At 38.5% G+C, this 13,443-nt stretch overlaps 1 protein-coding gene and 1 pseudogene across 2 annotated transcripts; one reads left to right on the top strand and one right to left on the bottom strand.

The window, feature by feature from the left end:
- The first annotated feature begins 159 nt into the window (after positions 1-159).
- LOC141711162 (zinc finger CCCH domain-containing protein 39-like) lies at positions 160-3,916 on the top strand (annotated as a pseudogene).
- Positions 3,917-4,620: 704 nt separating this feature from the next.
- Positions 4,621-6,499, bottom strand: LOC141713662 (uncharacterized). Of its 2 annotated transcripts, none has more exons than XM_074517170.1 (2): positions 5,447-6,487; positions 4,621-5,321 (listed from the first exon to the last, which is right to left on the bottom strand). In XM_074517170.1, exons 1-2 carry the CDS (start codon positions 6,155-6,157, stop codon positions 5,031-5,033), a joined length of 1,002 nt encoding a protein of 333 aa, XP_074373271.1. In that variant the 5' UTR covers positions 6,158-6,487; the 3' UTR covers positions 4,621-5,030. The 2 variants fall into 2 exon arrangements, with proteins under 2 accessions (XP_074373271.1, XP_074373272.1); XM_074517171.1 differs by having other exon boundaries at positions 5,215-5,347; positions 5,447-6,499.
- Positions 6,500-13,443: the final 6,944 nt, after the last annotated feature.

The following is a 13,443-nucleotide window of genomic DNA, read 5'->3' as shown; positions in this document are numbered from 1 at the left end:
TTTTCTAAAATATTGGTATTTACTTTCATTGTCGGTTCCTTTTTTTTTTGACAAATATGACTTATAATCTTATAAAATATATATTCTCATAAATCTCGGGATAACGAGGATCGAACCGGCAGAGTTTATAAACTCTTCACAGTGCTCATCATTGTCCGTTCTTCAAACAGTTCAGACCACATGAAACAAATCAAACAGAAGCCTAGTACTATGAACCCTTTTCATTACCATTTGATCTCCATGCCCATGTGGATCCACCCACCTTCGACCCGATCCAACTTGGTTATCCATGGGTTTCAACCCGGAAGATTTTGATGGTGCTGATGATAATAATGATGATAATGATGGATATTATATAACTCAGCAATGGTTGCACTAGGCCATTTAACTGATGTAAGTTTCCATTTTAGTATAAACATATAAATAGTTTCCATTTGTTATGCTTTAAAACTATTATTATTGACATGCTAAAATAGAGAAATCATTATGATCTTGATTAACTCATGTTTAGCTTACTTCAAGAACTAAGTGACTTGCTAGATATTTTTCTTTTCTTAGAGTTATTATTACATGTTTCGATACCTATTATTTGGTTGCATTTGTTATTGACAATAAAAGTTTACAGTTTACACTTACTTATTGTTAGGTTAGTTTAAAATTGCTAGATAATGCATTGCTGTTAGGAAGTGGATGTAGATGAAGAAGAAAGACTCGTGATATCCGTAACATGAATCCCTGCTAATATTTTGATTAAACTCAAATGTATTAGACTCGTGATATCCGTAACATGAATTCCTGCTAATATTTGGATTAAATTCAAATGTATAGGTAATAACATGACGACTTGTTTAATTTACACCTTACATTTCTATTTTTTTTTTAAAAAGCCTTGGACCGTATTCCCACATGGGGGCATTTTACACCTTACATTTCTAGTGATTAATAGTGTAATAAAAAGGACTAATCGGACGCACTCGTATATTTTTCTCATTTTTATTAATTGTTTATATAACTAGTTCTGCATATACTGACTTTGGCCAATTTGTCTAATATAATTTTGATATCCTGGTTTCTGACTGATTCCAGTTTTTCCCACGTAGACCAGAGAGTCTAAGACGTATGTTTATGTGTACTATAGATTTTACAAAAAAATGTCGTCTGGCATCTTGAAATGTCCTGATTTAAACTATAGGTGTAAACCAGCCAAGATTAGCTTGTAGATTTTATCTCAAATATGAACGATCTCCACAAAACTAGTATGCAGTCCTGTATGAGAATTTGGGTCCTTTCAGCAATAACAGCATTTGTACAATAGTTTTGTATCATATTCGACAATTTTGAGTATGAGTTTATTCTCAAGGGAGCAAGCTTGCCTCTTGCTCAAGCTCAACTCCCTAAGAAAACAAACTTGAGCTTGAAGCCTTGAATGAGATAAATTTTGTAGTTGACAATTTTGCAGATTGGAAACCTAGTACGATTTTATATTTATTTAATATTCAAAGGTTTATTGTACATATTTTGGTCCTAGAAAAAGTTCTGCTCAAAGAGATCTAGGTTTGTGTCAATATATGTAAATCCTCTTGATCCGCTTCCAGATGATTCTTGTTATGCTATTTTTATAGTTGTTTACACGTGCAACGGCTCCTGGCTTAATAGAATCGCATTAAAAACAATTCCTTTCTAACTATATACAAGTACAGAACGTCAGTGTTAAGTAAAACTAAAATAAATACAGTAACGTATTTTATGTTTGCAGACAGCAGATTCAAACCTATCTCAAAAGGATGAGTTCTCTAGGCAAGAAATCTGCTGGTTCAGGATCGGGGCACGGGCATGCTCCTCCCTTCAAGAGAGCAAGGAGCCAAGATGTATGCATACCAGATGCTGCAGCTTTCATGCCCTTGAATTCAAGAACATGCCAGTATCAGCAAAATCCCCTTGAAAATAGAAGATCCAGAAGTATCTTCTACAAGACTCGGTTGTGTGGGCAATTTTTGGGCGGTGATTTTCCTAATGGCGAGAAATGTACCTTTGCTCATGGCTCGGAAGATCTGCATGAGCCCCGCCTAACTGGAATGAACATATTTATGCTAGTAGTAGAAGAGGACGAACAAATCGTGGGATGAAACTTTGCAAGAATTCCATTTCTAAACAAGAATGCCCATATGGGGAAAAGTGTAAATTCCTTCATCGAGTTCCATCCAACATTAAGGTGGCAAGGTCCCTTCCTATTAAGATATCTTCACCAATTACTCAAACTATGGGACCAGTGTTGGGTCAAACTAGACTGAATAATCGGTTGGCTTGTTCTGATGCTTTGGTAGTTAACAGAGAGCTTGCATCTTTAAAAACAAAGATGTCCGCCAAATGGGAGATCACTGGCCAATGCCCCTTTGAAGAGACATGTCACTTTGTTCATGGGCACTCTGGTGTGCTTCTAGTGTCTACCTTAATTTTCTTGCACGCTGTTGCTTCGTGATGAATATGTTACTTTCCTCTCATGAATATGTACTTGGTGGCTCATTTAAAAGTAAATTTAACTTTTCAGTCTTTTTAAGTTTTCCAACTTTGCTTTAATAATGTTACTGTTAGGGAAGTGAAACAAATGCTTCTAAGTGTATTTCAAGCATGACATTTTATTCACAAGATTCTTTCTTAAAAGGAATATAAAATGCTTGTTCACGTTATTTTTGCCATTCTAGGGTGTACAATTTATAAGTTTTACATGGTTACTAATTTTGGCTCCATCTTATTCCATATCGTAATATCTATCATAATTATGCAGTCAATTTCAAAATGGCAGGAAAAAAAATTACATACTATCTCTAGGTGTCATGCACCCATTCCCCTCGATTTGTTATTAGCGTGCAACATATTGTGCCAAGTATATAAATGTATTTAGATTCATGCTTTATTTGTTATTTAAAAGACTTTTCCCTTCCTTCAAATAGATGTACTGATATTTTTTTGACCAACAGGACCATGTAATGAAGAGTGTGAAAGCCCCCAACCCCCTCCCCCATCTCCATTCTCATTGTTAGATTGTGGTTTGGTTTTTCCAAGTGGCATTGATGTTTGCTTATGCACATCCTCTGTTGTGACACTTCTATGTTCAGCTACAGCTACAAGGAACCAATTGGTTGCTTGAGCAAGTGCATTTTTTGTTTTCTTTCAAAACTGTATCACAAACATGTAACCATGCATATTTCACGAGCTGTTCTATATCCCACCCTTCTTTCTTACAAAGAGCTTAATTGCCTGGCATCCATTTTTTTACGCAGAACTGCAGGCGCCTAGTAGTCTAGTACCCAGACCAAGGCTGAGATTATGAAAGATGTCCAATCATTCCCAAAAAAGGCTATCCCAGAAGTTGTGAATGATGCATTGCCTACAAAATCAGAGGCACCGCAGGAAAGAGTGATAGTGTTTAATGATTTACCAACACCCAAGGGGGTTAGTAGAATTTATGGTGATTGGCTTGAAGATATCATGTCACCAGAAGAATTGGCTTCACTATATCATTCATATAATTAAATTTGACATGATATTCAGATCCTGATGATCAGTAGCAGAAGATAATTTAGGTATCAATTTCTCTTTTTTAGATATCTTAATGAAAAGTGATGCTATGCAGGTAAATTATGCTTTATGGTTTTTTCCTCTCTCGGAGAGATGAATTTTATGTGAAATTGAATTTTCCTTTCAAGTTCTGTATTCCTGATCTGTGTTACTAGAAAACTTAAACAGCTTTGTTTGTGTTACAGAGGAAATCGGTGGTCACCACATTTGGAAATGGCTGTCTATATGCGACCTTGGTCCAAGTCCAACTAGACATTCAAAAACTCTACCTAGAGAATTTCCGATTATTGGTATTTTAGGGGTGCCAGTTTATCGAATCATTTAAAAGATTTTATGATTTCTCTTATACACTACACATTAAATTCGTTAATTTTGGTGTTCTTAATTGGAAAAACTCCAATTATTAGCACCGTGACAAGATATCAACTTATGATATCTTACTTTTTGTATATATATTTTTTTGACAAGTAATTTTTGTTTATTAGATTAATAATATTTTAAATGTGATGGGGTTGTCGAATTAAGTTAGCAACCTACTTCAGCACCACTTCATTTGACACCCTCGTTGCCACCATATATTTACCATATTTATCAAATTGGACAATTATTTTGTGACACGTATAAAAATCGTAATAGTGGAAAACAGAACTGGACGGAGGAAGTATCTTCTATCCTTTCAACCTGGCAAACTGTGTCAGTTGTCTAATTCAGCACCAACAGTACTGTCTTTCTGGATGCTCTTCTTGTTGTTTTGAAATCTGAAGTGGGAATTGATTTGATTGTTCATTCGACTTGTTTTTAATTTCGTTTTCCAATGCTTTTCCTGATTAGCTACTTAAAAGGAATTTACATGGGTTGATCGAGTCTCCCCAACCAAAGCGAAAATTTATCTGTGTTAATCGAGGTTGTAACTTGTAATCAGATATATTGAGTTGGTTAGAGGTACTGTAGTAGTACTTGTATGGTTATATATGTGTAATCTTATCTCAGGAATTACAGGGTGGCATAGATAGTCTAGATAGTCTAGATGTTCTGCATAGCACATATATTAGAAAGATTTATTTTATTGAATATTTACATCATTTGAATAAGCTTTTGCTCATTAAACTGCATATATACATTGGCAACATGTGTATATATTACAGGTGGATTCTTACTTGAACACATTGAGATGCCATCGTCTATGTTGGCAAACGTTGATCGTCTGTGTAACTGTGTAGAACACAGTGATATGCCAGCGTCTATGTTGGCAAACGTTGATCGTCTGTGTAACTGTGAAGAACACATTGATATGCCAGCGTCTATGTTGGCAAACGTTGATCGTCTTTGTAACTGTGTAGTTCTGTGGTCATTAGACTGCGGACAGGGGGAGGGGGAGAGCTGGAATGGTAGTGCCTTCTATCTTTATATAGGTAATTCTACCTTATTCTTTGATACATCAATGAATTTTTTTACTTGTGATATACAGCTTTCTGAGAAGTCCTTCCCCATCTTATAGTCGATCTGACCAGAGCATCCATTGGGTCAACACATCTCTTGAGAAGAGGATCATTAGGTGGCAAAACATTTCTCAGCTCATCACTGGCAAGGACGATGGTGTTCACTGCGCTCATTAAAAGTAAATGAATCGAAATTCTTAACAGATTTTGTGCTCCTTCGATATCTTTCTTCTTCAACGCTTCCATTGCTGGTAACACTGCATGCTCCATTGTTGGTTTGTCTGGTAACACAACCTCAAATCCCTGTCCAAAAAAATGTGTTCTCTGTTCTGAATTAGAGAAACATTTCTAATGAGAGCTAAAAGGATGGTCATAATTAAGCCAAGTCCATATAAAGGCTTAGGCATTCTCTACAGTAAAAAACATACCTGACTCTGTAGTTTTTTCTTGTAAAAGGCTGCTATTGAACTTGAGTTATCTGACAGTACCCCGATTCGGACACAACTCCCAGCTTCTAGTGGTCTAAACTTTGCTTCTTTGAGCTCCCTGGCAACACAATCTCCTATGTTAAGAAAAGGCACAGAACATCCTAGTGACACCTCTCCGTGCCACAAATGAGAAATATGGCATGGCATAACAATACAACGCGCTCCTGATTGCTCCAGAAACACCCTTTTCTGTCTCAAATTCTCAATGATCGAGTAACGATCATAGTGATCAGTTCCATTTTTCTCACAATTTGGAGGTAGATGAAGTCTGCTGATCGACGGATCACTGCAGACGATGAAGGGAGCAGATTCACCTCCGCTTCTTGAACTCCACCAAACAAGCTTTTCCAAGAAAATTAGCGTTGATACCACAGATACTCCACCAATGATACCAACTGGGATTCTGCATCTTTCTTCGGATGTAAACGAACCTGGAATCTGACTTGATTTAGTTGATTCTCCACCTTCTTCAGTTTGTAACATTATAGAAGAAACTTGTATAGCCAGGGACGAGTCTGTTCTCATCTTCTGATGAGCTCTTCTCTTGTTTAAATTTCTTACAGGGACCTGTGGACAGTTTAGGGTGTTGAAGGAGCTTCTCATTGCTCCATCAAACAACCCTAGTGACTTCTGTAGCCAGTGATTCTGCATCTAGTCTTATAGTATCTAATACACAATCTTTATCAGGCACTAAATTCACCTTCCAATAGTAGCCAAATCCCGTAAACGCGAGAGCTCCACAAACTATTTCTTCAGGTCTACTTGGCCCCTAAACCATGTCTGGAAGCTCAGTATTCTGTTCCTGAGCAAGGCACCTCAATATAGGTCAGTTCCCCGTCATATTCTTGATCAGAACTGAACAAATACCGAGGTTAGTAAAGCGAGGGAGATACCGCTGCACCAGGAGGCGTTGTATGTGTCTGTGTTATAGGAGTAGTTGATAATTTAGAAAAGATCTGGTGACTTATATAATAGTGTACTTTTGTCCAAGATTCTACAGAAGAAACAAAAAGCCAAAAGACCCAAGAAAAAAGATATACATAAATATTAGTATATGTGTAGGTGTAGGTGACACTGAATTTTGGGGAATCTACAACATGATTGTCAGTGTGCTATCTTCTTTTTTGGTTGCGTTAATGCCTACCGTTGAATGCTAGAACTATCAAAACAGAAACATAATAATGTAAGACAGCATTTATCACCATTTTTCGAAATTTTCATCCTTGTGGAAGAAGACAAATGTGGCACATGGTAGACTTCTTGGTTGGTAGTCAGATAATGACTATCCTTGCATATTTTGTTTCTGTATATACTGTATATTCCATAACCACTTGCTTCCCTGATTGATGTTCATTTTGCCTACCATGTCTTACTGCACATAAATAGACAGGTTTTTAACACGGTGTACGGTTCAGGACAAACGATTTCTGTAACATACCATACTGCAGAAAAAGACCGCGGTACATGAAAATACGGGTCTATCATGTATTCACACCAAAACTCTTACTTTACACCTAACGCGGAAAAAGATCGCTGTATTATATGCTATAACATACGTTTGTTGGAAACTGCCCCCTTTGTAGACCGGTCCCTTTAAAATCAAGTGTCTTTCTAGTGGAGATTCACTTAATGGATACTCTCTAGGTTGCAAAAGATTTTACTAATATTAGTAATATGAGTTTTTGCTCAATCATTTTAATTGAGATTTATCGATTAACTAGCACTAGCTCAAGAAGTGTGATAATTGATTTGAGAATAGTAATACCCATTACAGAGGCAGAGGTAGCTGCAGTAGCTGCAAATGTAGTTCATTATTTTATTTTATTGCTACTTTTTTTACAAATCTAAGTGACGAAGGGCTGAATCTCAAAGCATCGTGGCATGTAGTATATTATGTTTGTTGGAAAATATGGGTATAAATCCCATATTGGTAAGTCATATTTTTGAGCATTATGACTAAAAGATGTGTGAGATATGATGATATTCTCTTAATAATGGAAATTATTATTTTCCATTAGAATTTGGCTCAAATATTATGGCATAAATTAATTTGATTTTGTTTCAGATTAATTGATATGGTGTATGTCTTGATATATTTAATCTGATTCTGTTTCAGATTATTTATGGAATAGAGTAGCTTGCAAGTATTACACCGATTCCATAATTAATGATATTTAATTATGGAAAAGAGTAGCGCACAAGTCTATCTACACCTATATAAACACCTCTAAGGCGTTAGGGTTAGACACACCAAAAACATATTCGCCTCTAAACACAAATCTCTCTCTCTCGGTGATAGTTTCGTGCCCGTTCAAGCTCGCTGAAGGTGCTCGTTATCCGTAACGCCGCCGCTACCTCGTTTTATCCTGGGAGGCTATCGACTCGCACATACGGTGAGAGGCGAAATAGCTTTAAGGAGACAGTTTCAACTGGACTCGAGGATCTCTTTTTGTTTATATCTTTTCTTCCTCCGTTTGATTTCGTTTACTCACGCACACACTTGTTTGATTATTTGTATTAATCGTAGATTGTTTTCACAATCTTAAAGCTATTTTTTTTATATACATCTGTGACTGATACATTTGTATCTGCTTGTTTTGTTGAGTAACAGATCGATGGAGAACCAAACTATGAACGATTCGATGAACATGACGGCTGATCTCAACGCACAGATCACTGGATCTGATGGGGTTCACCAGCAGCCGATTAACCCTAACGCACGGATCGTACGATCTGATGGGGGTCAAACGCCTGTTGGACATGTGCCTTCGGGACATGTGCCTGTGGGACACACTGTCATTGGACAGTTTAGTGTTCCTCTTGGACAGATATCGGCAGGATTCACTCCTCCGATCATACCTGCGGTGCCTACTGGTGTGCATACACCTGTAGTACAGACGCACGTACCATCTGTTCCACCCGTGGTGCCTGCTGCACCTGTTATGCCAACTGTGCCTGCTGCACATGCTGAAAAACCTGAGAAGTTCAACGGAACGAACTTCAAACGTTGGCAATAAAAGATGCACTTTTATCTGACCACGTTGCATATGGATCGCTTCCTTAAGGAAGAACCACCGTTGCTCACTGCTGAGAGTAACATGCAGACTGTGTATGCTGCTGATGCTTGGAAGCACTCCGACTACATCTGTCGGAACTATGTGTTAAATTGTTTGTCTGACTCGTTGTATAACGTATATAGCGCGAAGCCAACAGCTAAGGTCTTATGGGAGTCACTTGACCATAAGTATAAAACCGAGGACGCTGGGGCAAAGAAGTGGATTGTTGGCCGCTTTCTTGATTATAAGATGGCAGACTCTAAGACTGTGGTCAGTCAGGTGCAGGAACTGCAGGTGATCATTCATGACATTCATGCTGAGGGAATGGTCATAAGTGAGTCTTTCCAAGTTGCTGCTGTTATTGAAAAGCTTCCACCTGGATGGAAAGATTTCAAGAACTACCTTAAGCACAAGCGAAAGGAGATGTCTATGGAGGATCTTATTGTTAGACTTCGTATTGAAGAAGACAACAGAGGGTCCGAGAAGAAAGTTAACGCTGCCACTGAGAAGGCAAACATGGTGGAGCATGCTCAAAGCTCCAAGCCCAAGAAGGCTAATTCTGGTAAAGGGGCAAAGCTGGCACCCAAGGGAGGGATTTCGAAGTCGAAATTTCAAGGGAAGTGCTACAACTATGATAAAGTTGGTCATAGGTCTTCTGACTGCAAGAAGCCCAAGAAGCCCAACAAGAAGAAAGAAGCAAACATGGTAGAGAATATCTCCAAGGAGATGGGTGACATAGACCTATGTGCTACGGTCTCTGAAGTGAACCTGGTCGGTTCTAATCCACGTGAATGGTGGATTGATACTGGTGCTACTAGGCATGTTTGCTCAGACAAGGCGGTTTTCTCTAGCCTCAAAGCTTCCGATGCTGGTGAGAAGCTCTACATGGGGAATTCAGCAACTTCTACCATTGAGGGTGAAGGCACGGTGATCCTGAAGATGACCTCTGGGAAGAATCTGACTTTGAAGAATGTACTTTATGTGCCTGATATTCGCAAGAACCTTGTGTCTGGTTCTCTGTTGAATAAGCATGGCTTTCGCATTGTAATAGAGTCAGATAAAGTTATTTTGTCTAAGAGTGGTATGTTTGTAGGCAAGGGTTATTTAACTGATGGGCTTTTTAAGCTCAATGTAATGTCCGTTAAGGACGATAATGAAATGAAGAATTCTTCTGCTTACTTGCTTGAGTCTCCTAATTTATGGCATGCTAGATTAGGACATGTAAATTATGACACTTTACGACGTTTAAGTGCAAAAGAATACATACCTAAACTTACTATCGATCCAAAACATAAGTGTGAGACTTGTGTTGAGGCAAAATTAACGAGATCATCATTTAAACGTGTGGAAAGGAACACCAAAGTGCTAGACCTAATACATAGCGACATATGTGATTTAAAATTCGCTCCAACAAGAGGAGGAAACAAGTATTTTATTACATTCATTGATGATTGTACAAAATACTGCTATGTATATTTGTTGAAAAGCAAAGACGAAGCTATAGATAAATTTAAAATCTATAAGGAAGAAGTTGAGACACAACAAACTGAGAAAATCAAAACGATACGAAGTGATTGTGTAGGTGAATATGTTGAACCGTTTGGGGAATTCTGTTCACAACATGGTATAATCCATGAGGTCACTGCACCATACTCCCCTCAGTCAAATGGTGTGGCTGAAAGGAAGAATCGCACTCTGAAAGAGATGATGAATGCGATGTTGTTAAGCTCTGGGCTCCCACAATCGATGTGGGGAGAAGCCATCTTAAGCGCAAATAATATTTTAAATATTACGATGCGCAAGAATAAGGATGTAAGTCCTTATGAAATGTGGAAGAAAAAGAAACCAAGTTACCAACACCTGAAAGTGTGGGGGTGCCTTGCAAAGGTACTGATCCCTACACCGAAGAAGGTGAAGATAGGTCCTAAGACTGTGGATTGTGTCTTCATCGGATATCCTCCACACAGCACTGCATATCGGTTTCTTGTTCATGAATCCAAGATTCCTGATATTCAAAAGAATACCATTATGGAATCAAGGAATGCCTCATTTTTTGAGACGATGTTTCCCTGTAATCCAGGAAACCAACAACCTACGACGTCTAAACGATCTCATGAGTCTGTAGATGACGATAATGAGAGTGACGAAAGTGAAGACGAAAATGTGGGGGTAGTGAGAAGGAGCAAAAGACAACGAACGGAGAAATCCTATGGGTCTGATTTTATGACCTATTTGCTCGAAGAAGGTGACCCAAAAACTTATAAGGAGGCGGTTACCTCACCTGATGGGCCTATGTGGAAAGAGGCCATCAAGAATGAAGTTGATTCAATTATGCAAAATCATACTTGGGAATTAGTGGACTTGCCAACTGGTTGCAAACCATTAGGTAGCAAGTGGGTTTTCAAGAAGAAGTTGAAAACTGATGGCACTATTGATAAGTATAAGGCCAGACTTGTAATTAAAGGATACAAGCAACAAAAAGGCCTTGATTACTTTGATACATATTCTCCTGTAACGAGAATAACGTCCATAAGGATGATGTTTGCTATTGCTGCAATGCGTGATCTAACTGTACATCAAATGGATGTGAAAACAGCTTTCCTAAATGGAGACATAGATGAAGAAATCTATATGGAACAACCTGAAGGGTTTGTTGTCCCAGGACAAGAAAGGAAAGTGTGTAGATTGGTGAAATCATTGTATGGTTTGAAACAAGCGCCTATGAAATGGCATGAAAAATTTGATGAGGTCGTGCTGGCCAATGGTTTCAAAATCAATGAATGTGATAGCTGTGCCTATTACAAGGATAACGAGAACAGCTATGTCAAGGAGAATGACAATGGCTATGTCATGATAACACTATATGTAGATGATCTACTTATTGCTGGAAGCAATGATAAAGTTATCAAATCTACAAAGGACATGTTGAAATCAAGGTTCGACATGAAAGATATGGGACTAGCAAATGTAATTCTGGGAATTCAAATTTCTAGAACATCAGAGGGTCTCGCATTAAGTCAACCACATTATGTTGACAAGATCCTTGAGAAGTTTCTTAAGGATGACTTTGAGAAAGCTAGGACACCTGTGGATATGACTTTGCACCTATCCAAGAACAAAGGTGTAGCTGTTTCCCAATTGGAATACTCGAGGATAATTGGTAGTCTGATGTACCTCATGAGTTGTACAAGACCAGACATTGCATACTCAATTAGCAAGTTGAGTAGGTTTACGAGTAATCCGGGAGCTGATCACTGGAAAGCGATTATAAGGGTACTAAGGTACTTGAGGGGAACTCGAGACTATGGACTGCACTATGGTAGATACCCAGCAGTATTAGAAGGATATACTGACGCAAATTGGATATCTAGCAAGAAAGCACTTAAGTCTACGAGTGGCTATGTGTTTACATTAGCTGGAGCGGCAATATCATGGAAATCCTCAAAACAAACGGTGATAACTCATTCCACGATGGAAGCTGAGTTTGTGGCACTAGATAAATGCGCTGAAGAGGCTGAATATCTACGTCAATTTTTGGAGGATATTCCAAGATGGCCAAAGCCTGTAACTGCAATAGGGATTCACTGCGATAGTCAATCCGCTATTGGCAGAGCACAGAGCACGATGTATAATGGAAAGTCTCGTCATATACGACGACGACACAGTTCCATTAGACAATTGATCTCAACCGGAATTATCACTATTGACTATATACCGTCAAAGGATAATATCGCGGATCCACTAACCAAAGGGTTATCAAGAGAAGTGGTTGAGAAATCATCGAGAGGGATGGGCCTTAAGCCTATTGCTTAACGGCATCATGGTGGACACCCAACCATTGCTGACTGGAGATCCCAAGAACTTGGTTCAATGGGACAACTAAATCATGATGACCAAATCACTGTGGGGGTAACCCCTGGCCTGTTCCTATGATGAGGAAACAGTGAGACCCGTAAGGTACGAGGTTAAGCTTTGAGCCTTTAATGATCTTTGATGAATACATGGAGCTCAGGAGTGAACGCATGGAATTCAGTTGAGTAAACGCGGGTTACTCTATAAGATAAAGATCACCTATGTGGGAGAGAAGTGGGGTCGCTTCAAAGGAGAATTGCGAGGCACAATTCTTTAGAAACTTCTGCAGAACCAGGACGATGTTCCATGGCCAAAATGGACATACTCATGAGAGCTGAACGAGTCAGAAACGATATAGTGATAAGTATATCATCGTTTACATAAACGGTCGAACAGTTCAAGGACAAGCACGTCTACTGTCTACCAGTAAAGTCGGTATGCTTACTCGAGCGAAGGTTCAAGGAGCATTCTCTACCTATCGTATGCTATATCTGATCGAAGAAACTATCACCAAGTCAAACTCCGTGTCTGTCTGTCTGTCTGTCTGGTGTGTGCTACTAAGATCACCAATCTCACCCATGTGGGGGATTGTTGGAAAATATGGGTATAAGTCCCATATTGGTAAGTCATATTTTTGAGCATTATGACTAAAAGATGTGTGAGATATGATGATATTCTCTTAATAATGGAAATTATTATTTTCCATTAGAATTTGGCTCAAATATTATGGCATAAATTAATTTGATTTTGTTTCAGATTAATTGATATGGTGTATGTCTTGATATATTTAATCTGATTCTGTTTCAGATTATTTATGGAATAGAGTAGCTTGCAAGTATTACACCGATTCCATAATTAATGATATTTAATTATGGAAAAGAGTAGCGCACAAGTCTATCTACACCTATATAAACACCTCTAAGGCGTTAGGGTTAGACACACCAAAAACATATTCGCCTCTAAACACAAATCTCTCTCTCTCGGTGATAGTTTCGTGCCCGTTCAAGCTCGCTGAAGGTGCTCGTTATC

Source organism: Apium graveolens, chromosome 3, assembly GCF_009905375.1.
Source record: "Apium graveolens cultivar Ventura chromosome 3, ASM990537v1, whole genome shotgun sequence".
NCBI lineage: Eukaryota > Viridiplantae > Streptophyta > Magnoliopsida > Apiales > Apiaceae > Apium > Apium graveolens.
Note: the sequence above shows the minus strand (reverse complement) of the source record. Positions and strands in the feature narration are given on the sequence as shown.

Excerpts from the sequence above, each read along its gene's own strand:
- LOC141713662 (XM_074517170.1), bottom strand. The coding sequence starts at position 6,157 with ATGCAGAATCACTGGCTACAGAAGTCACTAGGGTTGTTTGATGGAGCA. Across the intron at positions 5,322-5,446 it reads AGAAAAAACTACAGAGTCAG|GGATTTGAGGTTGTGTTACC; the intron begins GTATGTTTTTTA and ends TTTTTTGGACAG.